Source organism: Ranitomeya variabilis, chromosome 1, assembly GCF_051348905.1.
Source record: "Ranitomeya variabilis isolate aRanVar5 chromosome 1, aRanVar5.hap1, whole genome shotgun sequence".
Taxonomy (NCBI): Eukaryota; Metazoa; Chordata; class Amphibia; order Anura; family Dendrobatidae; genus Ranitomeya; species Ranitomeya variabilis.
The window spans coordinates 573179342-573206627 of record NC_135232.1 but is presented as its reverse complement, the minus strand read 5'-3'; the positions used below and the strand labels follow the sequence as shown (position 1 = coordinate 573206627).

The 27286-nt window shown below is 44.6% G+C and overlaps 1 protein-coding gene and 1 long non-coding RNA gene across 2 annotated transcripts in view; both read right to left on the bottom strand.

The window, feature by feature from the left end:
* The window catches only part of LOC143805456 (uncharacterized), a 38275-nt gene extending 11755 nt beyond the window's left edge, over nt 1–26520 (bottom strand). The window contains exons 1-2 of the long non-coding RNA XR_013221253.1: nt 26506–26520; nt 22866–22992 (exon numbers count right to left, since the gene is read on the bottom strand). This is a non-coding gene — a long non-coding RNA (uncharacterized LOC143805456). The remainder of the gene's footprint in view (nt 1–22865; nt 22993–26505) is intronic.
* On the bottom strand, nt 19432–20370 carry LOC143793855 (olfactory receptor 6B9-like). The gene has a single exon (XM_077280816.1). The coding sequence runs from the start codon at nt 20368–20370 to the stop codon at nt 19432–19434; it is 939 nt and encodes a 312-aa protein (XP_077136931.1).
* Nucleotides 26521–27286: the final 766 nt, after the last annotated feature.

Below are 27286 nucleotides of genomic sequence, written 5' to 3'. Positions count from 1 at the left end.
CACAGCTATGGGGCAATAATGGACGGTGCAGAGCACTATATGGCACAGCTATGGGGCAATGGTGCAGAGCACTATATGGCACAGCTATGGGGCAATAATGGACGGTGCAGAGCACTATATGGCACAGCTATGGGGCAATGGTGCAGAGCACTATATGGCACAGCTATGGGGCAACGGTGCAGAGCATTATATATATGGCACAGCTATGGGGCAACGGTGCAGAGCATTGTATATATGGCACAGCTTTATGTGGAGTATCTATGGGGCAATGGTGCAGAGCATTGTATATATGGCACAGCTTTATGTGGAGCATCTATGGGGCCATAATGAACGGTATGGAGTATCTATTTTTAATTTTGAAATTCACCGGTACCTGCTGCATTTTCCACCCTAGGCTTATACTCGAGTCAATAAGTTTTCCCAGTTTTTTGTGGCAAAATTAGGGGGGTCGGCTTATACTCGGGTCGGCTTATACTCGAGTATATACGGTATTTATTATTATAGCGCCATTTATTCCATGGCGATTTTCATGTGAGGAAGGGTATACATAATAAAAAAACATGTACAATAATCCTTATCAATACAAGCCACGACTGGTACAAGAGGAGAGAGGACCCTACCCGCGAGGGCTCACAATCTACAAGGGATGGGTGAGGATACAATAGGTGAGAGCAAAGCTGGTCGTGTAGCGGTTTGGTAGATCAGTGGTTATTGCAGGTTGCAGGCTTGTCGGAAGAGGTAGATCTTCAGGTTACTTTTGAAGGTTTCCACAGTAGGCGAGAGTCTGATATGTTGGGGTACAGAGTTCCAGAGGAGGGGGTATGCGTGGGATAAATCTTTTATGCGATTGTGGGAAGAAGAGATAAGAGAGGAGTCGAGAAGGAGATCTTGTGAGGATCAAAGGTTGCGTGCTGGTAGGTACCAGGAGACGATGTTACAGACGTATGGAGGAGACAGGTTGTGGATGGCTTTGTATGCCATGGTTAGGGTTTTGAACTGGAGTCTCTGGGTAATGAGGAGCCAGTGAAGGGATTGACAGAGTGGAGAGGCCAGGGAATAGCGGGGGGATAGGTGGATTAGTTAGGCTGCAGAGTTTAAGATAGATTGGAGGGGCGTGAGAGTGTTAGAGGGGAGGCCACACAGCAGAAGGTTGCAGTAGTCAAGAAGGGAGATGATGAGGGCATGCACTAGAGTTTTTTCACATTCTCAGTTGAGGAATGTACTGATCCGGGAGATGTTTTTGAGTTGAAGTCGGCAGGAGGTGGAAAATGCCTGGATATGTGGTTTGAAAGAGAGATCAGAGTCAAGGATTACATCAAGGCAGCGAGCTTGTGGTCTGGAAAGAGTGAGCAGCCATTTATTTAATGGATAGATTTGTTGGGAGAGTTGAGTGAGATGGGGGAAAGATGATGAATTCTGTTTTGTCCATGTTAAGTTTTAGAAATCTAGCAGAGAAGAAGAATGAAATAGCGGACAGACATTGTGGGATTTTGGTTAGTAGGGAGGTGATATCTGGTCCAGAGAGGTAGATCTGTGTATCATCAGCATAGAGGTGATACTGCAAGCCGTGAGATTCCATGAGCTGTCCCAGTCCGAAGGTGTAAATGGAGAAGAGCAGGGGCCCTAGGACTGAACCTTGCGGGACTCCGACAGATAGGGGTGAGGTGAGGAGGTGATGTGTGAGTGGGAGATGCTGAATGTCCGGTCTGTTAGGTATGATGCAATCCAAGATAGGGCCAAGTCTGTGATGCCAAGAGATGAGAGGGTCTGTAGTAATAGGGAGTGGTCCACTGCGTCAAAGGCAGAGGACAGGTCCAGGAGAAGGAGGACAGAGTAGTGTCGCTTGGCTTTGGCAGTCAGCAGGTCATTGGTGACTTTAGTTAGGGCAGTTTCAGTAGAGTGATGCAGCCAATAGCCGGATTGTAAGCGAGACCAGGAAGAGAGGTGGTAGGACAATTCGAAATGGACATGTTGTTCCAGTAGGTTTGAGGCAAAGGGGAGAAGAGATATTGGGTGATAGCTAGATAGAGAGGATGGATCAAGCCAGGGCTTTTTGAGGATAGGTGTGACTGAGTCATGTTTGAAGCATGAGGGGAAAACACCAATTGTTATTAATAGGTTGAAGAGATGGGTTAGAGTTGGGATGTAGACTGTGGTGAAGTTTGGGATAAAGTGGGTTGGGATCGGGTCAAGTGCACAGGTTATGAGATGTGATCTTCAGAGTAGGGTGGAAAGTTGTTCTTCTATAATGATGGAGAAGCTGGTTTTGGAGGAGGAGGGCTGAGTAGTTAGGAATAGGGGTTGTGGGGGTTGAAGGCCAAAGTTTTCTCTGATGTTACCAATCTTCTGTTTGAAGAATGAAGCAAAGTCTTCAGCTGAGAAGAGTGGAGAGGGAGGAGATGCTAGGGGACAGAGGGGAGAATTGAAGGTGTTGAATAGCTGTTTAGGGATTTGAGACAGGGAGGATATGAGAGATGAGAAGTAGGTTTGTTTTGATGCAGCGAGTGTGGTCTTGAAATTAGTGAGGTACTGTTTGATCGCGGTGAAGTCCTCGTTGGAGAGTGATCTTTTCCATCACCGCTCAGCAACCCTGGAAGCCCGCCTCAGTTCTTTGGTCAGGCTGGTGTGCCAGGGTTGTCTGTTGATTTTAGGAGCTTTGGTATGTGTGAGAGGGGCAACCGATTCAAGAGCTGTAGCTACTGTGGTGTTATACAAAGTGGCAGCGACGTCCGCTTTGTGTATGGAGCTTATGTATGTAAGAGAGAGAAGAGATTCAGAGAGTGAGTGTAGATCGAGGTGTTTGAGATTTCTGCGAGGGTGTGCAAGTTTGTGGGGTGGGGATTATGGACATGGAGAGGGAAGAGAATGTAAGCATGTTGTGGTCAGAAAGAGGAAGAGGTGAGTTAAAGAGGTTAGATAGGGAGCAGAGGCGGGTGAAGATGAGGTCGAGTGTGTGGCCATCTTTGTGAGTGGCTGCAGAAGACCAAATATCACATGGTCATAAGTATTCAAACCCTTTGGTCAGTATTGGCTAGAAGCATCCTTTTGAGCTAGTTCAGCCATGAGTCCTCTTGGGAATGATGCAACAAGTTTTTTTCACAGTGTTCCCCTGACGAAGCTGTCCTGGTTGGGTCCTCCCTCTGCCATATCCTGCCTCTTCCACTGGCTTTCCAGTATGTAATTTTTTCCAGAAGGACACCTGGTTACTTTTGAGCATTAGCCCCCTGCCCCGTGGATTAGATCCTGCAAACCCACAGGTGGCTTGTTCATATACTCTTGGCTTCAGGTCTTATTATATTCCTTGCTCTACTCTGAATATATTTATATTGGGGGCTATTTCTTCATTTTGCTGTGCCTGGGGGGGTCTTCTGTGTGCCCTATTATTTACTACGACAAACTATGTGCCATCCGTGTTTTGTATTCTTTAGCAAATTCATGTGATTTCCTGGTTGCCATGTGTTTCATTCAGTGGTAATTTTTTACACTATCATTGATTTATATGGGAGCAAGATTAATGAGGGAGAGTTTTGTATTGTTTTTAAATTGTTTTTATCATTGTTATCAATAAAGCTTGCCTGTTTTTAAGATTTTATGGGTGGTGTGCATATCCTATAGTGGCTTCTTTACTCTTCTTCTATTATTACATGCTTAGTGCTACATTAGCCTCCCAAAAAACTGTCATGGGGTTTCCCTAAAAGAGAGGAGCCAGGAGACCATGGCATCTGATTGTTCCTTCTCCTGCACTAAGAAAAAGCAATTCTCCTTAATTTTAATGGTGTTTATTCCTTTTGGCAGAACAGGGGTTGATTGTTGCTCAGATTAGCTCAGTTAGCCAATCCTATTCTCTTTATATCTGGCTCATGATTCAAATCCATGTCAAAGCTAGCATTTGTTGCATGGCTTAGGAGGAGAGGAGTTCATATGAGAAGGAGTTCTGGAGGAGTTATCTGTGACTGTTGCAAGGTTTGTAAGTGTGGTTATTCTCTCCCTCATCTACTTTGGTTTATTCCCCTTCCTCCACTCCCACGTGTGTTCCATGTTTATTCTTAATCATGCCAAACATAAATTCAGTAGGCCCAAAGAAAAAGACCATTGTTCATTTGAGCTTGAACGTTGAGTCTTGGATTGATGTTTGTTGCAGCTTATTGTGTTACTTTCATTGGAAGACAGGGGCGCAGGGTAATTGAACAATCAAAGATTGCTAATATGTTGATTAGTCATTGTATTAGTCCATACAGCTTGTTAACCTGTAAACAGTGAAGGACAAACTATGAAGATTAATTGAATATTAGAACAATAATAGTTGACCTCATCCTTCCCCCTGACCTGTGTATGATGGCCTGAAGGACAGATGTGGGCATAAAAAGTGAACTCTATCCTTGTGCAAAGAGACTCAGTATGACAGTAGCCAAGACACCATGGCTCAAGCTGAAAGCATACAGATTTGAGACACTCCACAGGAAGTTAGCTTAAGGGATCAAGGCCCCAGCTGGAGAAATACAGATCTGTTTTCTTGACCATCATTGTACCCTTAAGATGTTGAGAGATGCCAGATTGGGACAATGAGGTCTTATGGCCCAATGGAAACTTTAGGAGAAACTAAGTTGGGACCATCCGGTCACCTGGCCCCATGGACATGTTCGAAGAAGCCATGTTGGAATTATCTGGTCACCTGGATCCATGGAGAAATTTGGAGAAGACAGATTGGGACAATCAGGTCACCTGACCAAATACCGCAATGAACTGTCAGCTTTCTAAGCTTGTCATTATCTCCTCTCTGGGGTGCCCATCAAAAGAGAGGTGCCACTTGTGGGGGTAGTTGACCCTGGAAGCCCCGAAGTTGCAACTGCTCTAATCCCAGAGAGCCAGCATAAAGGTGATACTCTGTAATTTGCACCATCTTGTGTATTTGCTTGAATTTTACTATATGTTATAGTCTGTTAGTGGTTCACTAAAGTACTGACACACTGTTTTACCCTCACCCTTTCTTGTCTGAGAAGTATTAGCCCAAGGGGAAATAGTACAGGCATTCAGTGGGATGAACTTTGGTCCATGCAATCTTTCTAAAGGCAGCCAGGCCAGTGGACGAGAGCACCAACTGACCCTTGCGTCTCCACACAACCTCCAAAAAAGTTCAAAAATATTTCTGGATTGAATTAGTAATACATACAGTGTAACAAGCTTAGTGTTACATTACTGTGGTATTAACCTCCAATAAAAGTTTAAAACATCTTTCTGGATTGAATTAATAATCCATACAGTGTAACATGCTTTGTGTTACATTACAGTGGTATATTAAACTCCAAAGAAACGCTTTGCCTACTGCAGGTGACCATTTTTTTAAATTAAAAATTAACTTGGTTTCAAGAGAACTCATAACTGGAAAATGCGTAAGGCGTGCAGTAAGGGATGGGGAAGTGCTGGTGATGTTGCACACAGAAGCCGAGAACGTGGGGCATACAAATCCATGACACGTAGCTTCCTGTCCCACTCTGCAGGGAGCCCCATGGATACCACTTCTGTATCCACACCAGTGCAAACAGGTGGTTGGTTGGATAGCAGATAAATCTTCCTCATGCTTGCCAGCACCACTTAGTCTTCCATACGGTCCAGTCTCTCTAGCCAACAGTCTGGATTTCTTTATCCTCACCCTGATCCTCCTTCCTTTAATCATGTTGAGTTCCAGTAGACCAATGATCCCACACAAAGACACTGCAAGGAGCTCTTTCCAACATAATTTCTTGATTGTTTCATATGACAATGCATGTTCCAACAGTAGGAAATGTTGTTTAGTGATGCACAAAACGTACAGCGGCCAAGATCACAAGAAGATGATGGTGGAGAACGACTATTTTTTCTAAGAAGGTAGATAGATGATGATGAGACAAAGATGCAGATAATTAAAGTTGTTGTTAAGTCATCAAGTCAAGAGGACCAGGGTGCGGCAGTGGAAGACGAGGTGGTGGATGATTAAGTCACCAATCCAACATGGGAAGTTGGCATGCAGAACGAGGCCAGCAGTGCTGAGGGGGAGGGATCACCAGCACTGAAACAGGCAGGAAAATGCAGTGGGTTGATCAGAGGGAGAAGTTAGGCAACTGTTCCGCAGAGCACCAACACAGTTAGGTGTTCCCCAGACTTTTTAAAGAGATTTCTGAGATTTTAAAAAACGGTCATTTGCAACCTTTGCCATGCCAAGATTAGCAGGGGCATGACCACTAAGAGCATAACCACCACCAGCATGATCAGGCACATGTCATCTAAGCACCCAACTCAGTGGGCCTAACGCCTTGGTCCACGATTGGTGCCAGGGGGGGACAGCACTGCCTCTTCCCCTGTAATAGGTGCTTCTTAATCCCCTGTCAATTACACTGGCACAGATGCCTTCTGCCCTGCATCTGTCCTTGCAGATTCTTAGGTAGCATCATCAGGCACTTAAAAAAACTTTTCCCAGCACAGCATTCAGCTGTCCCTACCTCAGGCCTTGGAACAAAAAAGAAAGTTCCCAGCTACTCACCCACAGGCCCAAAAGCTAAATGAGCACATTTCTAATTTGCTTGCGGTGGAAATATAGCCATTAGGCTTGTATAGGTGGAGATTTTCTGCCGACTCATGGCAACAGATGTCCTTCGTTACTCTGTCCCCAGCCTCCACTATTTCTCCCAGTGTGGCGTTCCTGCCTCCTTGTACCAGCAAGTGTTCAAGCATATCACCCATATCCTTACCAACACGGTTACTGATAGGGCTGTGGAGTCAGTAAGTCAAAGCTCCGACCCCGACTTCTCAATTTTCCTGACTCCGACTCCCTCATATATTAATCATGTTTAAGTGATAAATTGACTGTTGTGAGATGGTAACATCAGGCTTTTAATCAGCCCTATGATACAATAATCAAGCTATTTAGACAGAGCATAAAGTATATTTATTGGAATACAACTTTAGAACACAAAAAAACTTTAATAAATTGTAAATATGCAATACACTATGCAGTAAATGGGAAAAAAACAGTTTTCAACAAAAAAATGTGCTGAATAAACATACATGTGCTTCTCACAAAATTAAAATATCATCAAAAAGTTAATTCATTTCAGTTCTTCAATAGAAAAAGTGAAGCTCATATATTATATAGAGTCATTACAAACAGAGTGATCTATTTCACGTGTTTATTTCTGTTTATGATGATGATTATGGCTTACAGCAAATAAAAACCCAAAAGTCATATAGACATATAGACCAAAAATTATGTCTGACAGAGATCACAGGGACTCCATCTACATGATTACAGTCTATGGCCCATCAGTGCTTACCGCCAATCCTGTTTTTCAGGGCTTTAGACGTAAGCCCCAATGGAGCCAATAACTAAGCTAAAACACATTGTAAACCTAACCCAAGGGATTAAAGTGTACATTATCTGTGGTTTATTATACGAGAGCAATAACACGTTGAACGGGCTGCTCTGCGGTTCATGAGAAGGTGTTCCAAAATGATTCTTTATTGTCCCAATGCATTTCGGCTCTGGACTGGCGCCTTTCTCAAGGTAAAAAAAAACAAATATCTGTGTCTTAAACTCCTTACATTTGTAAAAATTTAAAAGGGTTGTACCATCTTCTCTGTTTAAGAGCCACACTGCTTCCCAGCCAGCCATCTTCCTGACTGCAAGAGGATCAGACTATCCTAATTAATTAAATGGATTACATTTTTGCACAAAACTTAGGACCCTTTTTTTTCATGATTTGTCACTTTATTCTTATCAGTGTAATGCATTAAATTGACTTATAGGTAGTGTTGAGTAGGGTTGAGCGAAACGGGTCGGCCATTTTCAGAAGTCGCCGACTTTTGGCAAAGTCGGGTTTCATGAAACCCGACCCGACCCCTGTGTGGGGTCGGCCATGAGGTTGGTGATCTTCTGAATCTGGTATCAGAATTCCGATACCGAGTTCCGATATGTTTGTGATATCGGGAATCGGTATCGGAATCCATATTTAAGTGTAAAATAATGAATAAAAATAAAAAATATTGATATACTCACCTCTTCGATGCAGCCCGATGTAACCGGCAGCTTCGGTACCTCAGAATGAGCGCTTGAAAGTCCTTAGATGACGTCGCGGCCTGTGATTGGTCGCGGAGCGGTCACGTGACCGCAACGCGACCAATCACAAGCCGTGACGTTCATCTAAGGTCTTTCAAGCGCTTGAAAGACCTTAGATGAACGTCACGGCTTCTGATTGGTCGCGTGCCGCTCATGTGACCGCCACGCGACCAATCACAAGCCGCGACGTCATTCTCAGGTCCTAAATTCCTAATTCTAGGAATTTAGGACCTGAGAATGACGTAACGGCTTGTGATTGGTTGTGTGGCGGTCACATGAGCGGCACGCGGCCAATTAGAAGCCGTGACGTCATGGAAGGCCCTAAACGCGCTCATTTTAAGCAAAGAAGGCTGCCGGTTAACAGCGGTGAGGTGCAGGGGCCTCCGGAGAGGTGAGTATATCAATATTTTTTATTTTGATTCTTTATTTTACACATTAATATGGATCCCAGGGCCTGAAGGAGAGTTTCCTCTCCTTCAGACCCTGGGAACCATAGTATCCCATTGCACTGCATTGGGTTTCGTGTTTCGGCCGACCCCGACCCCGACTTTTTTATAGGATCGGCCGATTTCACTCGACCCGACTTTTGAGAAAGTCGGGTTTCGTGAAACCCGACCCGATCCTAAAAAAATAAAAGTCGCTCAACCCTAGTGTTGAGCATTCCGATACTACAAATATCGGGTATCGGCTGATATTCGCGGTATCGGAATTCCGATACTGAGTTCCAATACTTTTAGTATGTCGAATACCGGAATCGGAAGATCCCATAGTGCAATGAGCCAGTTTGATTTAATTCAGCCAATGAGGAATCCTAAGAAATGTGGGCACATCCTGTTATGCATGTTAGGCATGTAATTAAGGGCATTGCTGTGATTGGCTGCTGAAATGATGTCATGATGCACTATAAAAGCCGCTGCCGCCATTTTGGGTTCACTCTGCTGTGAATTTAGTTAGGGACAGGACGCTGCTGTTCTGACTGTGGGATAGTTTGAGTTAGCGATTTGCTTCATAGTGCTTTACCCAGGCTAATTTAGCAACCGCTGTGTGAGAACCTTGTTTTTGGCCTTGCAGCGCTGTTCACGGCTGTCTGCAAGGTGTCTGTGTGAGTGCAGCTCACGCTGTAGCCTGTTCTGCAGCCACAGATGGTTGTAGTCAGCGCAGCGTGTGTCACTGCCTCATACTGTTTCATTGTCCTTTTTTTCTATTAGTGCTGCCTGCTGCACTTTTTTTCTGATTTATCCTATTAGTGGGTTTCCATCTGTATCCTGCTAGATTGTGGAAAAACACTATATAGGAAAACATAGAGGAGCTTTTTTGGCCTTGCAGCACTGTTCACGGCTGTCTGCAAGGTCTCTGTGTGAGTGCGGCTCACGTTGTAGCCTGTTCTGCAGCCACAGCTGGTTGTAGTCAGCTCAGTGTGCATCACTGCCTCATACTGTTCCATTGTCTTTTATTTCAATTAGTGCTGCCTGCTGCACATTTTTTCTGATTTATCCTATTAGTGGGTTTCCATCCGTATCCTGCTAGATTGTGGAAAAACACTATGTAGGAGTACATAGAGGAGCTTTTTTTGGCCTTGCAGCGCTGTTCACGGCTGTCTGCAAGGTCTCTGTGTGAGTGCAGCTCATGCTGTAGTCTGTTCTGCAGCCACAGCTGGTTGTAGTCAGCTCAGCATGCGTCACGGCCTCATACTGTTCCATTGTCCTTTTTTCAATTAGTGCTGCCTGCTGCCAGATTTATCCTATTAGTGGGTTTCCATCCGTATCCTGCTAGATTGCGGAAAAACACTATATAGGAGTACATAGAGTAGCCTTTCTGCAGCCTTGTGCCCTGCAGCCCCAGCCAGATTAGTATTAGCCTATTTTTGGAACCTCATCTATTGCATTGTAAGTTACCTTCCTGCATTGCAATCGCTACAAAAAGTTTGTGATACTATCGGTTTTACATCTTTGGGCACATCCAGTGTCTTTTTGTAAAAAAAACTAAAAGTTAATAAAGTTCACCAAACACTCCACTTTACAGTTGTGTAAGCCACATTAGATCATATTAAAGTCTAGTCCACACTTTATAAAATTAGTGTTTCTTATACTTTTTAGCAGCTGTTCAGGAATAAGCACACTAAGCCTTTAGTACTTTTCTTTTCTTTATCAGTCTACCAAGATGAAAAAGGCAGGGAGTAAGGCACGTGGTCGTGGGCGTGGAGTTTCTGCAGGGAGAGGACGTGGGGATTCTGTGCCTGCTGCGGGCACCGGTGACTCATCATCCCCCAGTTTTAGCAGGGAACAGTCCTTCATGAGAAGCTTTGTAGGAGCTCGCCGTACCCCACTGCTGCGGGACGAACAAATTGAAGCCGTTGTGGGAAGGATGGCAGCTAATGCATTGACTTTAATTAGTGCCACATCCTCTCAGGCACAGAGCGCTTAAGAGCACCCATCTGTCTCTTCACCACCTGCCAAATTGCCCAGGCAGTCAGAGAGCCCAGGACAGGCAGGAGCCATCTCTACTTCTGTTCTCTGAATCTCTTGGCTTGGAAAGAGGGGGCCAGCCAAGCAGCATTCGAATAACTGCTTTGTCTCTCTGAATCCGAAGAGGCAGTTGGGCCAGTGCCTACGGTCAGCACACCTCAGTACACATCTGATGATGAGACTCAGGTGCCACTTTCTGGTGCGTACTGTGCTGCTGAGACTACCCAGGAGAAGCAGTTGTTGGAAGAGGGTAGTGTAGATGATGAGGTTCTTGACCCATCATGGCGTGAGGTACAGGAAGGTGGTGCGAGCAGCTCTGAGGAAGAGATTCCCTGAATGGCCCAAAAAGGAAGGAGAGGGAGGGGGAAGACTGCGTTGCCTGTAGCCTCCACTTCGGCACCCATTAGGAGCATGCCTCTTCCAAAAGCCAAAACGGGCGCTCCCAAGACTTGCAGTGCCTGGTCCTTTTTTGACACAGTTGAAGATGACATTTGCTTTGTCAAATGCAAGCTGTGTAATCAGAAAGTCAAAAGAGGGAAAAGTGTCAGCAACCTCAATACCACAAATATGTGGAAACATGTGTGAATGAAGCACGTGGTGGAGTTACAAAAACACACTGAACACCTAGGCCAACCTACAGTGGCACCTACCACCTCTTCAGCTCATGTTGTAGCCTCTTCCTCCAGCTCACACACAGCTGGTTCGGCTTCCTCACAGGATCGCCATGGAAGAACCTCCGGCACTGTTGGACAGAGACACAGTGTAATTCCACCCACAGCACCCTGTCATCCTCACACTCCCAGGCCAGTCTACAGCCATCGGTAGCACAGGCATAGGAGAAAAGGCACCCATACTCGGCAAACCACCCCCGAGCACAGACTCTGAATGCTGGCATTGCAAAACTACTTTCTCTTGAAATGCTATCATTCAGGCTGGTGGAGACTGACACCTTCCGTAACTACATGGCATTGGCAGTCCCACAATACAACGTGCACAGCCGCTTTTGTTTCAGCAAGCAAGCCGTCCTTGCCCTGCAAAAGCATGTGGAGGGAAAAATTAAACATTCGCTACTTAAACACCGTAAGTAGCAAGGTCCACCTGACCACCGATGCGTGGACCAGTCACCATGGACAGGGACAATACCTTTCCCTCACTGCCCATTGGGTAAATGTTGTGGAGCCGGGGACAGATCTTGAGAGTGGCGCTGTACGTGTTCTGCCAATGCCAGGGATTGCAGGAATCCAGTCTGTACACATTGACTCCTCCTCATACTCCAGTTCCTCTGAATCACCGCTGCAGGAGCCGTCACAGTCTACCTGCACATGGACCCGTGAAAGTTTACCTGTTACGACCGATATGAGCACAGCCATGGCCAAACGTCAACAGGCCATATTGAAATTAATTTATTTGGGGAATTGAAGCCACACAGCGCAGGAGCTCTGGAATGCAATCAAGCAGCAGAGTAATGTGTGGTTTGTGCCAGCGAATCTCCAGCCAGGCATGGTAGTGTGTGACAATGGCCGAAATCTGGTGGCAGCTCTGGGCCTAGGCAACCTCACTCACATCCCATGTCTGGCACATGTGCTCAACTTGGTTGTGCATAATTTTTTGAGGGACTATCCGGATCCGCACTGCTGCACAAGGTCCGCCTAGAGTGCGCTCACTTGCGGCATTCCAGCATGGAAGATCACGCATTGCAGCTCTGCACTGCCAATTCCGCCTTCCGGAACATCGCATCATATGTGACCTACCAACCAGGTGGAATTCAACGTTACATATGTTGGAGCGGTTGTGTGAGCAGCAGGCAGTAGTAATGGAGTACCAGCTGCATCAGGCGCAAACAAGTCGCACTGCGCGCCGTTCACACTTCACCACCACTGATTGGGCCTCTGTGAAGGACATCTGCCATGTTTTGCGTGCCTTCGATTATTCCACACAGATAGCGAGTGCAGATGATGCACTAGTCAGCATGACTATCCCCCTTATCTGCCTGCTTGAAAAAACACTGCAAGCACTAAGGGAGGAGGATGTGGAAGCGGTGGAGGATAAGGAGTCACATTCGCCATTTGCTTCTGGACAGTCTGCGCAACATGGTTCCTCACAAAGGCCTAGGCAGGGGACACTTTGTGAGGAGGATGAGGAGGAGTCAATGGAGGAGGAAGACATCTGTCTAGAGGACAGAGTTACACAATGATCTAGTAGTCAGTATGTAGAGCGAGGGTGGGGTGATGCAGAGCAGGCAGAGATGACGCCTCAAACAGGGGACAGCGTTTCTTGGCCAGTTGGCAGTCTGCATCACATGGTTGATTTCATGCGGCAGTTCCTGAGAAACGACCGCTGCATCGCCCACATTCTCATCACGGCTGATTATTAGGTCTACACCCTCCTAGATCCTCGCTATCGGGACAACTTACAAAGCCTCATAACACAGTTGACCCGGGAGTGTCAAATGCGGGAGTACCAAGACACACTGGTGCATTCAATCATGTTCTCCATTCCAACCGAGAGCAGTGCTGCTAGTGCTTTACAAAGCAGCTCAGTGCATCGAGGCAGTGGAGGAAGCTCTGCACAAAGAGGGAGCAGAAGCAGTGCCTCAGCACAAGGCAAGACCAGTATGGTCCAAATGTGGCAAAGTTTTGTGTACCCGCCACAAATGTCTACACCATCACAGGCGGCTCTAGTCAGCAGGAGGCAACATTTCTGTCAGATGGTGACAGACTACATGTCTTGCCCTCTCAGTGTACTCCCAGACGGCTCTTCCCCCTTCAAGTTTTGGGTCTCTAAGCTGGATACATGGCCAGAGCTTAGCCAGTATGCATTGGAGGTGCTGGCTTGCCCTGCTGCTAGCGTATTATCAGAACACGTCTTTAGTGCCGCAGGTGGTGTACTAACAGACCGTCTCATGCGACTATCCTCCGATAACGTTGACCGGCTAACTTTTCTGAAAATGAACAAGGCCTGGATCTCGCAGGATTTTGCCACTCCTCTTCCAAATTAAATAATTGGTTGCCAACAGTATCCAAGTCTCCTGTTGTGTTCATGTTTCTACCACCTGAACTGTAATAGCTAGGCTCCAACACCGCCAGTTGCTGCTCAGAAGTGCCATCTGCACAGTCAACACATGACCCAGTGTTATTGGGTTTTAGTAACGTCAGCTGATCCCCAGCTGTGTATCCGGCAATTTCTCCTGCTCCATCCGCACTCACACACCAGACATTAAACTTGCTCCAATTAGGCCTCAGCCTACACCCTGATTGACCCTGGGCTCCAACACTGCCAGGTGCTGCTCGGAAGTGCCATCTGCACAGAAAAAAACACTAGCTCCTGTGTTAGTGGGGTTCAGTAACGTCAGCTGCTCCCCTGCTGTGTGTCCTGCAATGTCTCCTGCTCCCTCCACATGCACATTACATCAGATATTAAACTTGCTCCAATTAGGCCTCGGCCTACACCCTGATTGACCCTGGGCTCCAACACCACCAGTTGTTGCTCAGAAGTGCCGTCTGCACAGAGAAAAACACTAGCTATTGTGTTAGTGGGGTTCAGTAACGTCAGCTGCTCCCCTGCTGTGTGTCCAGCAATGTCTTCTGCTCCCTCCACATTCACATTACATCAGATATTAAACTTGCTCCAATTAGGCCTCGGCCTACACCTTGATTGACCCTGGGCTCCCACAGCACCAGTTGCTGCTCAGAAGTGCAGTCTGCACAGAGAAAAACACTAGCTCCTGTGTTAGTGGGGTTCAGTAATGTCAGCTGCTCCCCTGCTGTGTGTCCGGCAATGTCTCCTGCTCCCTCCACATTCACATTACATCAGATATTAAACTTGGTCCAATTAGGCCTCGGCCTACACTCTGTCTGACCCTGGGCTCCAACACCACCAGTTGCTGCTTGGAAGTGCCATCTGCACAGTCAACATTTGCTCCTCTGTTATTGGGGTTCATTAACGCCAGCTGCTCCCCTGCTGTGTGTGCGGCAATTTGTCCACTCTGTTTCTAGCATTGAACCTGGGCTCCAACACCGCCAGTTGCTGCTCGGAAGTGCCGTCTGCACAGTCAACACTTGCTGCCATGTTATTGGGGTTCAGTAATGTCAGCTGTTCTCCTGCTGTGTATCCGGCAATTTCTTCTGCTCCCTCCACACTCACACTACTACAGATATTAAAGGGAACCTGTCCCCCCCAAAAGGTGTCTGTAAATAAAAGAGCCACCTTGTGCAGCACTAATGCTGCATTTGGACAAGGTGGTCTTTTTGTTATGCTCCTTGCACACGCTGAACTAAACATTTGTAAAATGTGCCCCCTCATACCGTAAAAAGTCCTGGAGGCGAGACTTTCCTTCCTAATCAGATGCGGCACAGCCGTCATTCATACCCCCTTGGCGCCATGCACCGCCTATTAAGCGTTGTTTGAATCTGTCATGGAGCCTGCGCTGTTATGTTTTCCCTTGGCCAAGTGTAGTTAGTGCTGCCCGTCTTCTGACCTCACTTGATGTCAGGCTGACTGCGACTGTGGGGCCGCGCTGCCCGAGATCCCACCCCGCAGTGTCTTCTGATTTATTCACACTGTGGGGCCCAAGGGATAACATAACAGCGCGGGCTCCAAGACAGATTCAAACAACGCTGAGAAGGCGTTGCACGGCGCCAAGGGGGTATGCATGATGGCTGTGCTGCGTCTCATTAAGGAAAGTCCTGCCTCTGGGACGGTTTTACGGTATGAGGGGGCACATTTTATAAGTGTTGACTTCAGCGTGTGCAAGGAGCATAACTAAAAGAGCCAACTTTTCCTTGTGCAGCTTTAGTGCTGCACAAGATGGCTCTTTTAGTTACATATTAGGCCTCTGCCTACACTCTGTTTCTCCTGTAATCCCTGGGCTCCAACACCACCAGTTGCTGCTCAGAAGTGTCTTTGGCACGGGTATTCCCTTCTGCCCAGCCTGGTTCCAGCACGCCAGCTGTTTCCGGGTAGTGTTAAGGTCACTTTGCCTCCAATACGTTGTCCTGTCAGGTTGCGGTCAGGTTAGCCAACTCTATGATGCCTGCAGTTTAGGTGCTTCCTATGTAGGCTGCGGGATCTGGCAATCAAGGCTGGTTCCGTAGTGCCAATAGGACAAGCTCCTCCTGTAGGACTGTGGGTTTTCAGTAACTACGGCCGGCTCGCGGCTTTGCAATTTTTTGCTCATGTGGACCTTCTGCTGACTATCTGAGTTCCAGCACCATTAGCTGGTTCTTTAGAAGTCAATCTTGAATAGGTCCCCTTGGGTGCCAGTACTGTCAGCTGGTTCCAGGCAGAGCCTTTGGCTTAGGTGCCTCCTTCTCAGTATCCGAGTTCCACCAACGTCTGGTGGTCCTTGGTAGTGCTTTCTGGCATGGGTACCTCCTGCTTAGTAACCGGGTTCCAGTACCGTCAGCTGGTCCTCGGTAGTTCCATTGGCTCTTGTACCTTCTGCTACCCATCCAGGTTCCAGTACCATCCGCTGGTTCTCGGCAGTGTCTTTTGCTCTTGTACCTTCTGCTACCCATCCTGGTTCCAGTACCATCAGCTGGTTTCAGGCAGAGCCTTTGGCTTAGGTGCCTCCTTCTCGGTATCCGAGTTCCACCAATGTCTGGTGGTCCTTGGTAGTGCTTTCTGGCACAGGTACCTCCTGCTTAGTAACTGGGTTCCAGTACCGTCAGCTGGTCCTCAGGAGTTCCATTGGCTCTTGTACCTTCTGCTACCCATCCAGGTTCCAGTACCGTCAGCTGGTTCTCGGCAGTGTCTTTGGCTCTTGTACCTTCTGCTACCCATCCTGGTTCCAGTACCATCAGCTGATTCCAGGCAGAGCCTTTGGCTTAGGTGCCTCCTTCTCGGTATCTGAGTTCCACCAATGTCTGGTGGTCCTTGGTAGTGCTTTCTGGCATGGGTACCTCCTGCTTAGTAACCGGGTTCCAGTACCATCAGCTGGTCCTCAGTAGTTCCATTGGCTCTTGTACCTTCTGCTACCCATCCAGGTTCCAGTACCGTCAGCTAGTTCTTGGCAGTTCCTCAGCCTTCTTGTACCTTCTGCTACATTTCCAAGTTCAAGCTTTTTGAAATGGTTTTTGGAAATCACTCTGGATCTCCCTGACGATGACCCTAAAGACGACAACCCTGAAGACCACCCCGAAGAAGATGACGACCCCGGAGACGACGACCCTGGAGTCGACAACCCCGGAGATGACGACCCTGAAGATCACCCCGAAGAAGACGACGACTCCGGAGACGACGACCCTGGAGACGACGACCCTGGAGACGACGACCCTGAAGACCACCCCGAAGAAGACCAAGATGCAGAAGAACAAGAAGATGCAGAACAAAAAGCAGAAGAACATTAAGCATAAGACTAAAAATCAGAGCAAAAGATATTATCTAAATTATAAGCAGAAGAAGACTAAGCAGTGTATGAGGGTGAGTCCGTTCCTCCTCATGGTGCCCCTGGAAAAAACATGCTGCAGCAGGCCAAACTGAACGCGGGCTGTTGTAAATCTTTTGTGACAGGCCGAACGGAAGGTGTAATCTTCAAACTTTTGTAGATAGCAACTACAGGAATGCCTGTCACAAATAAGAATATGATGAAGAAGAAGAATATGAAGAAGATGAAGAAGTAGAATATGAAGAAAAATAATAGTTGAATAAGAAGAATATGAAGAATGTAAAAAAAATAATAATAGTAAGAAGGTGAAGAAGAAGAAGATGAATAAGGTGAAGAAGAAGTTGATGAAAAAGATGCTGCTGCTGAGGATGATGAAGAAGAAAGTGTGGGAGAAGTAAAAAAGAAGGTGAAGAGCATGGAAGTAGTGAAACATAAATATCTGACAAAATATAAAAAAGCTTAACATAGTTAATATCTTTGTAACTCCGAATGTCTTAAAAAAAAAAATTCCTGCTATTCCATTTGATTGGGCTAAACCTCTATCCCTTTAATGTTTCCTCCACCTCCCCCAATACATCCTACATTATTCTTAGTTATTTTGCTTCATGTAGAATTAACCTACAAGGAAAGAAAGGGTTTATTTTAATTCCCATATTTGTGTCCCATTGACTTGCTTTGGTTTCTGGTATCGGTATCGGCGATATCCGATATTTTTTGGATATTGGCCGATCCAATCCGATACTGATATTTTCGGATATCAGAAGGTATCGCTCAACACTACTTATAGGTCATCTACTATATAATTGTATAAGGGTCACTTCTGTCTTTCTTTCTGTTTGTCTTTCTGTCTGTCTGTAACGGAAATCCCAAGTTGCTGATTGGTCGCTCAAAACGGCTGCAACCAATCAGCGATGGGCACAGTCCGATGGCAAAATGGCCGCTCCTTACTCCCTGCAGTCAGTGCCCGCTCCATACTCCCCTCCAGTCAGCGCTCACACAGGGTTAATGGCAGCATTAACGGCCCGCGTTATGCTGTGGTGTAAAGCACTCTGCTAACGCTGCTATTAACCCTGCGTGACCAACTTTTTACTATTGATGCTGCCTATGCAACATCAATAGTAAAAAGATCTAATGTTAAAAATAATAAAACAATAACAAATCATTATATACTCACCTTCTGTCGACCCCTGGATACAGATAAGGCCTTTCCCGCTCCTAGCGACACTCAGGTCCATGCATTGAGGTCTCGCGAGACCGCTACGTCATCTCGCGAGACCGCAATGCACTCTTGGGAGCGACGGGCACAGTCCGGCCGTGAAATGGCCGCTCCCTACTCCCCTGCACTCAGTGCCCCCTCTATACTCCCCCCCAGTCAGCGCCTGCCACCCACATAGTGTTGTAGCAGTCCATTAAACTGACTGCGTTACACCGCGACATAACGCGGTGTAACACAGTCTGTTAATGCTGCTATTAACCCTATGTGACAAACTTTTTACTATTGATGCTGCCTATGCAGCATCAATAGTAAAAAGATATAATGTTAAAAAATAATTAAAAAATTAAAAATCGTGATATTCTCACCTTCCGTCGCCTCCGCAGCATCTTTTCCTACAGCTCGCGATGCTCCCGTCCCACCGCTTAGCTGATTGCTCGTGCCCAGCCAGCATGACCAATCAGCGACATTGCCGCGGGATTTAAATCATGCTTCGCTGATTGCTCGTGCCCAGCCGGCATGACCAATCAGTGACATTGGTGCAGGATTTAAATCATGCTTTGCTGATTGCTCGCGCCCACCCGGCACGACCAATCAGCGACATTGGCACGGGATTTAAATTGCGCTTCGCTGATTGCTCGCACCCAGCCGGCGCGACCAATCAGCGAAGCATGATTTAAATCCCGCGCCAATGTTGCTGATTGGTCGCGCCGGCTGGGCGTGACCAATCAGCGAAGCATGATTTAAATCCTGCGCCAATGTCTCGCGAGACCGCTACGTCATCATCTCGTGTGACCGCAATGCACTCTTGGGACCGGAGCATCGCGAGGAGCATCAGTAAATGCCTTGGCTGGATCTGGGGGGCCAATGGAGGGTGAGTATATAACTATTTTTTATTTTAATTCTTTTATTAACAGGGATATGTTGCCCACATTGCTATATACTACGTGGGCTGTGTTATATACTACATCTCTGTGCTATATACTATGTGGGCTGTGGTATATATTATGTGGCTGGGCAATATACTACATCGCTGTGCTATATACTACGTGGCCTATGTTATATAATGCATGGGCTGTGTTATTTACTATGTCTCTTTGCTATATACTACGTGGCTGTGCTATATACTACGTGGCTGTGCAATATATTACGTGTCTGTGCTATATACTACGTGGCTGTTTGTGTTATGTGGGCTGGGCTATATACTATGTGGCTGCTATATACATACATATTCTAGAATACCCGATGCGTTATACCCGGTGGTTATATAAATCACCATCTAGTGATTTATATAAACTACCAGCTTTCTCAGTGCTTTTTTTACATCTTTGTTCCTTAGGCTATAAATGAGAGGGTTTAGCATAGGGATGATGGTGGTGTATAACACGGACAAGGGTTTGTCTTCAGAAAGCAAATACTGGGATGAAGGTCTCATGTGCATGATAAGTACAGATCCATAAAAGAGAATTACAACAGTCAAGTGAGATGCACATGTAGAGAAGGCCTTCTGCCTTCCAGCTGAAGAGGCAATTTTAAGGATACTGGATATGATAAAAATGTATGAAATTAGTGTAAGCAAAAAGGCTGGAAGGGCCACCACCGAGCCAACAACATAAGTCATGATTTCAATGAAAAGCTTATCAATGCAGGATAAATTCAATAACACTGACAAGTCACAATAAAAATGATTGATGACACGGGGTCTACATAAAGGTAGTTGTGATATAACCACTGTGTGTGCCAATGGATCTAAAAATCCCACCACCCAAGAGGTGGTTGCCAGGAGTAAACATGTCTTCTTGTTCATTAAAATTGGATAGTGTAATGGCTTGCAAATAGCCACATAACGGTCATAAGACATGGCCGTCAAAGAGATAAATTCAGTGCACGCTAACGACATAAAAACATACAGTTGGGTGATGCAAGCTGCGAATGAGATCTCGCTTGGACCTGCTGCGAGAATGGAGAGAAGCTGTGGTTGAGTAACAGAGGAGTAAGATATATCAAGAAACGACAAGTTACTGATAAAAAAGTACATGGGGTTGTGCAGTTCATGGCTCATGCAGATGACCATAATTATAATAAGGTTTCCTAAAACAGTGAGAAGATATGTGAGGAGGAAGACAGCAAAAAGGGACAACTGAAGGTCAGGAAGTTCTGAAAACCCAAGGAGAAGCAACTCTGTGCCATGACTGATATTGTGAAAGTTTATCTTCATTCTTGATCTATTTCCAGCTGCTGCTGCATATAGAATAAAATTGTAATAAATTATTTTAAAACAAGGGAAAAAAAACTTTTTTGAAATAATCTTGAAGTATGAGCAACTCTTCTTCAGAGTTGACATGTGTTGTAAACATTTTTTCAAAGAACTACTGGTTGCTGTATTGCACATTGCAATATTGGTCCTTTGAATATATTTTTCACAGTTTAAAGTTTTTAAGAACATACAGATTTCCATAAAAATGTAAACAAAAATTTTTTTGAGCAAATATGCTAAAACTGTTACACAATATGACTTAAAGGAGGTGTATTAGAAAATAATTTATCGCTTCAATCAGATTTTTAGATAACGTGTATTTTTGAAGGTCTAAGGTGTAATGTTTCTCCTTGTGGAGAATGATATGATGCCCTGGCATGCCAGTGTAAGAAGGCTTATTCACCATGCGATGCTACTCTGGAAAATTAAATATGCAAATTGCCTCTTCAGAGAGGAAAAGAACTAGAACTCTGAAGAGGCAATTTGCATATTAATTTCCCAGAAGAGCATTTCACAGGGAACAAGCCTCCTTACACTGGCATGCCAGTGCCGCATGTCACTCTCCACGAGGAGAAACGTTACCACTTAGACATCTGTCCAGAGCCTCTCACCTAGCCCAAATTGGATCTCATACTTTGCACTGACGAGGGGCAATAACCCCAAATACTGTGTCTGCAAATTGAGATTCTGGTTTTTATCCTAAGTCGTATTGTAAGACTCGTTAATTAGTCAATAGTGACTTTTAAGATCACTATAGAGATCTAATGCTCTTTCTCTCTGAAGAGGTGATTTGCATGTTTAATTTCCCAGAGGAGCATTGCACGGAAAATAAGACTCCTCACACGGACATACCAGGGCAGGCATGTAAATCACCACAAAGAGAAACCTTACCCCTGAGACCTCAGTCTAAAGCCTCTCACCTAGTTAAATTAGATTTTATACTTTGCACTGACGAGCGTCAAAAGAGAGAAACACCGTGCCTACAAGTTGAGATTCTCATTTGACCTCTATCCTGAGTCATATTGCAAGACTTGTTAAAGGGTCGATAATGACTTCTAGGATCGCTGCTTCCAACAGGTGGCATTATAGAGTTCTAGTCCTCTTCCTCGATGAAGAGGCAATTTGCATGTGTTTTTATTAAAACTCACAAAAGTAGTACAAACTCGCAAACACTAAACGGGCGGTGCTTTAAAGGCGCTGCAATGTGCAGGACCTTAATAGCATAATACCATGGATTTTTCTGAAACTTGTTGAGAATTTTTTTAGCAACGCATTTTAACCTGAAAAAAATCTTAAAATCTTCATCAGGTTCTATTAAAATATACTTCCAAGCACATAGTTAAATACAATTTGAATTCCTGAAGAATTGCTAGATAAGTGAAATTATAAACATCTAAATGCATCCTACAACCTACCTCTCACACAATATGGATAATAAATACACAATAAATACCTTAAACCTTGCAGAAAATGTAAAAGACGCCTCACCATTTTTCGTAACACAATTTGTATTGAAAACAAATTTTGCAATATTTCCATTTTCACAGTGGCAGCTGAAGAAAACTGTTCAGCAGGCTCATTATCAACAAAGACAGGATTAAACTGACAGGTGAGACCTCTACGTGCACCTGTTAGCACACTATCCGTCAGTCACAATAGAGGATATAACAGCTGACCCTGGTCTTTCTGCCACACGCTCATTAGATGCTTCAATGTAAAAGAAAGGGTCAGAGTCAATCTATTGTTGCTAATGTACATGTGAATTTCCTGAAATAATAGGGAGGTAGAATCTAAAATATCCTAAATGGTAGTGGAAAAATTACTATATTTCTGATATGTTATTTTTAATATAGATTGTAATATGGAAAACAAATACATTGATATTTTTTTAAAATACATTTAAAACCAACACAATGTAAATGATTAGTCATTTTCTCATTATGCATTCCCTTTCAAATTGGCTCATGCTAGAGCCTTTGGGGCACCTTTGCACACCTTCTAGGGTGGCTTACCTTGCACTTTTTTGCACCTAACTTTAGGCCCAGATTGATACTCAATGACTTGTTTAGGTCGCACAATATTCCGGAGCAGACACATATTCTTTGCATGAAGACATGTTCCTTTTAGACAGAATTATGGTGTTTTGGGCACATAAGAAATAGGTCTAAAGCCATACTGTATGTGCCAATTTACACCCCAAAAAATCAACAAAATTTGGAACCTTTTGTGCACACAGTTTTTTGAGCAGAAACGCTAAAAATAATCCTCAACATTTCAAAATAACTAAAAAACTTGAAGCTTCTGCTCAGTTGACTTCTTCTAAAACTCAGCAAAAACACTCCATGGGTACACGGCCAATGAAGAGAAGTTTAGATTTTTCTTATTATTAACCAATTCATGCTATCATTTCTGAAAAAAATGCTCCAAACTAAAGTTGTCATTGTGTTCGTACATACCTGTGTGTGCACATTATGTATCACACCTTGTGTGGGGTGTTGGGTTCTGTGACAGATCATCTCCTGCTCAGTAATAGCAGCTTATAAATCCTTCCGATCTCCCTGCAGCTTTCAATGTTGTCATCCCCTGAGGGAGAAAGAGCCAAGCTATGAGCAAATATTATCATTTTTTATGTTCTAATCCAACTGATAGTTAACTCTTTTTTTCACTGGCGAATAATACAGCATTGATTGTTTGTCTGGCACACAATGACAGATGAGCGGATCAGGCAAAATTTGAATACACCTATTAGCGCAGATTTTCCTGGGAGAGTCGATTTGCAGAGATATTATTTTCCCTAATTTTAATGTGCCTTATTGTAATGTGGGATCTCTCCGGAGAGATGTAATGTTTACATTTTTTTTTTTAAAGTCCTTATACTCACCTTACCACTCTTTTTTCAGCCCCTCCGCTCCTCACTGTCACCCCTCCAGTCCTCATCACTTCTTCTGCACCTCGTCCTATGTACTGGTCCTTACCAGAAGCACTGAAATCCCAAGATCTTTCCTTTCACACTAAGCTGAGACTTCCAGGTCTGATGAGGCCCAGAGGGGTCTGCACAAGACCATGAAAGCTTGCAATGTCATGAAGTCACAATGGGCACCACGACCTTGTGTGTGCATGTGCAGAGCTGTCCTGAACCTCATCAAAGCCAAAATATCCCAGCTATATTCAGCTAACATGCCCTGACCAATAGTGACAGTGTATGTACCACAGGTGGGTAGTCAGAGGGTCCCATCTGCATCTGTAGGCCCATCACTCCACCAACTACTCAAACTGAATGTTGTAAAAAAGTGAACAAACAAACAAGAACAGCATAATTACAGTTTTTGCTTTATAAATGTTCTTGAATGGAAACTGTCAGCACCTATGTGCTATGCAATCTGAGAGCATCATGATGTAAGGGCTGAGAGCCTGATTCCACTGATGTGTCACTGTCTGGGCTTTGAGTTTTTCTTTCAATAAAACTCAGTGTTTTATCAACAGGAGATTATCACTGGAGGACTATGTGTCTCGTCCAGCCACACCCCTAGCAATGATTGGCAATTTTCTGTCAATAAATAATAAGCGCAGAACAATGTTAATCAGTGGTGTGGGCGGGATTATGCAAAGCTCAGCATTCTGAGCTCTGCTAGATCTGTAGCAGAGAAAATTGTGATTCTATCATAGCTGCTGCACCCAGTAAACTAAGTGGTACATCACTGGAATCAGGGTCTCTATTCCTTCTTCATGCTGATGTCAGATTACATATCAAAAACCTGCTGACATATTTCCTTTAATAAGAAAAAAAATACAAAAATACTCTATGGATTGCCGCAATGAATGCATAAAAAAGCAAAAACCTGATCCTTAAATCTACCTTCCACCATGGGAGGGAAATGACTATATATAGTCATAGCCACAAACATAGTCATAGTCTTTCTACCTACCAGGGGGCTTTTGTATTCCTACTGCTGCCTCCTCCGTTGAAATCAGTGTTCCTTTCCAGATGCTTTCAACATGGCCACCACAACGGCATGTTATCTTATGGAGAGGAAAACAGTTTGAGGATGCTGCTGGAAATGCAGATGATATGTGGCATGGGGAGTGCAGTGGAAAGTGTAAACTACTTGTGGTAAGCAAACTTGTTCGAAAAAAACAAGCATACATTTGGGACGAATATGGCACATTTGGATTCATGATCGGAAACATGAGCAAATTGTTATAACATCAGTAACATTCGGTAAAACTGCGCAGAATGATTTGCGTTGCCACACAAGTATTTTCAGCACTTTAGCGACGATAATGGTGGTGTATCATGTTTGGCACATGTTTGATGAGGGGAGAGGGTTTGCAGAGCTGAGAGGCGCAGCGTTCTTGTAAACAGTCATTTTTTTTCCTAACTTTATGTGTGCACATTGTGGCTAGCCAATCAGGGCGCAAGAAACAACCACAATGCCCTGACACTACGGCTTGTGTCATTGACTGCTGAAATCACGTCCCTCCCCATATAAATAGCGGACATCTTGTTTTAGCACCATTTTGACACTGTAACAGCGCAGAGAGGCTGCTCCTGATGCTGGCAGTGTTAGCAGCAAGATTTTAGCTAGTTAGTTAGGCGGTTGTTTATCAGTCAGTTTTTTTTGCCAATACTGAGGTCCACAGACAAAGCCAGCAGGGCACGTGTCCTACAAGTGTGTTGTGCACTGCTTCTATTGTGCTCCATGCACGAGTATAGCATTGTAAATAATATTTTTTCACTAGCTAAGTGTCATACAGCCTGCTGCATCCAACATTGTCATTTAATGCTGTGGTGACATTGTTCTGTGATTTGAGCTGTTCTACATGAAGAAATATTTTTTGGGAGCAGTTGCTAGCATGATTCACCATGCCATATCTCACCTTGTTATTTAGTGGCGGTGAAATTCTACAGTCTGCATAGCTCATGCAGATTAAAAAAATATAATCTTTTCTGTTGCTAAACATGATACTGGCGCATATCGCACGTTGTAATTTTGTGGCGGTGATATGAGGCTATCTGCAGACCTAATTCACATAAAAAAAAATTATAATTTTTTTCTGTTGCAAGACGTGATACAGCAGGGTAAATCTGATTTTGAAATTGGAGCATATCTTCTAGGTGATACAGGCATCATCCACAATATCTACAACATAACTATCCCGTAGCAAATAGAGCTGCGGTCAAGAGAAGTGCCACATATATAAAAACAATATGAATCTTTATTAGAAATATAAAATACACAATACATATAACCACAAACAAACATAGAATAAGGTGCCTCAAACAAACTACATACACATGATGAGCTAGAGCTGGACAGATACTAAATACACAGGTGATGATTAATGTAAGTATTGCACATGAGATGATATGAGAACTCCTTGTCAAAAAAAAAAACAGCAACCTTTCAATACAATTAAACTTAAAAACTACTGCTATATGGACAGGCAATAACAGGAGTTAAAGGTTGAACCCAAGCAAGCTGGGAACAGGTGCATATGATTACATGCAATCAGGGCCGGACTGGGACCAAAAAGCAGCCCTGGCATAAAAAAAATTCACCAGCCCACATACAATGAATTACATACATGTCATATAGTCACACACATCATACATGTACACCGCACACATGCTGGAAAACACAGACTCATTACATACACATCATATAGTCACACAGACACATCATACATGTACACAGCATACATGCTGGGCAACACAGGCTCAATACATACACATTACTCATTATTACACACACACACACTACAGATACCTCATGTACAAGTGTTACACTACAGATACCGCACACAAATTGCACAGACACACTACAGATACTTCATACACAAGTATTACACACACCATACACACATGGATTACACTCAGACTACAGATAACACACACATTACACACTGCAGATACCATATGCTCATGTACTACACACTCACGGACTACACACACACACACTTCTGTGGTGCAGGGGAGGCTGATGTCCATGTGCAGCTTTTCAGGTTCTCCTGCTCAGAGCAACTCTGTTCCCGGCACCTCCCCCGGGCTCTCCTCTTCTGGGAATGAAAGCAGATCAGAGAAGGAGATAATGTCACCTTGCTGACTGTGTGCTTCCAGGGAGAGCTAGGGAAGCAGTTCCACCAGCAGGTATTACCTTTCATCTTGCGTGCTGCTGGCTCTCTCCACTCTCTGATGCTGGTACTTGTCAGCATGCGCGGATTGTGTGGCCCACTACAGGCACCGGCCCTTCTGGCATTTGCCAGAAGTGCCCTATGCTCAGTCCGGCCCTGCATGCAATCCTTATAAACTCAAATGAGCCCAACATGCCACCCACATCATTATACCTACGAGGCTCGGACTTACTAAGAAATGTGCCAATAGTGAGTATAAAGGAATAAACTAGCAAGTACCCTATGCCTTGTACATATTACCTGTGTCACTGCCGCTCTTAGAAAAGTGCTCTGCCCAGTGGCGCGCTGACCCTGTTGGCCCCACAATCCACAATCATCCACAATAAAAAGCAAATTGATCAGTTGCTAACGTTGTACAGTATGGGATATCTCACTTTGAAATTGTTTGCAGCATCTAGTACATGTTATAGATGCATCATTCACAGGCCCAAATATATTTATTGTGTTACTAACGTCATACATTAAGGAACATTTCACTTTCAAATTTTTTGTAGCATCTAGTCTATGTTATGGAAGCCTCATCCACAGGCCCCATAAAAATACTTTTGTTACTAACATCATACAGCAGGCATGTTCGTCGAATGTTCGACAAAATAATTGGTGAATATTGCAAATTCAGCAATCGTAATCTGAGCCGAGCAGTGAAATATTTGCTCATATCTACCTGACATATGAGTGCCTTCTG

What these genes read in the sequence shown, in the direction of transcription:
- LOC143793855 (XM_077280816.1), bottom strand. Translation starts at nt 20,370, where the DNA reads ATGAAGATAAACTTTCACAATATCAGTCATGGCACAGAGTTGCTTCTC.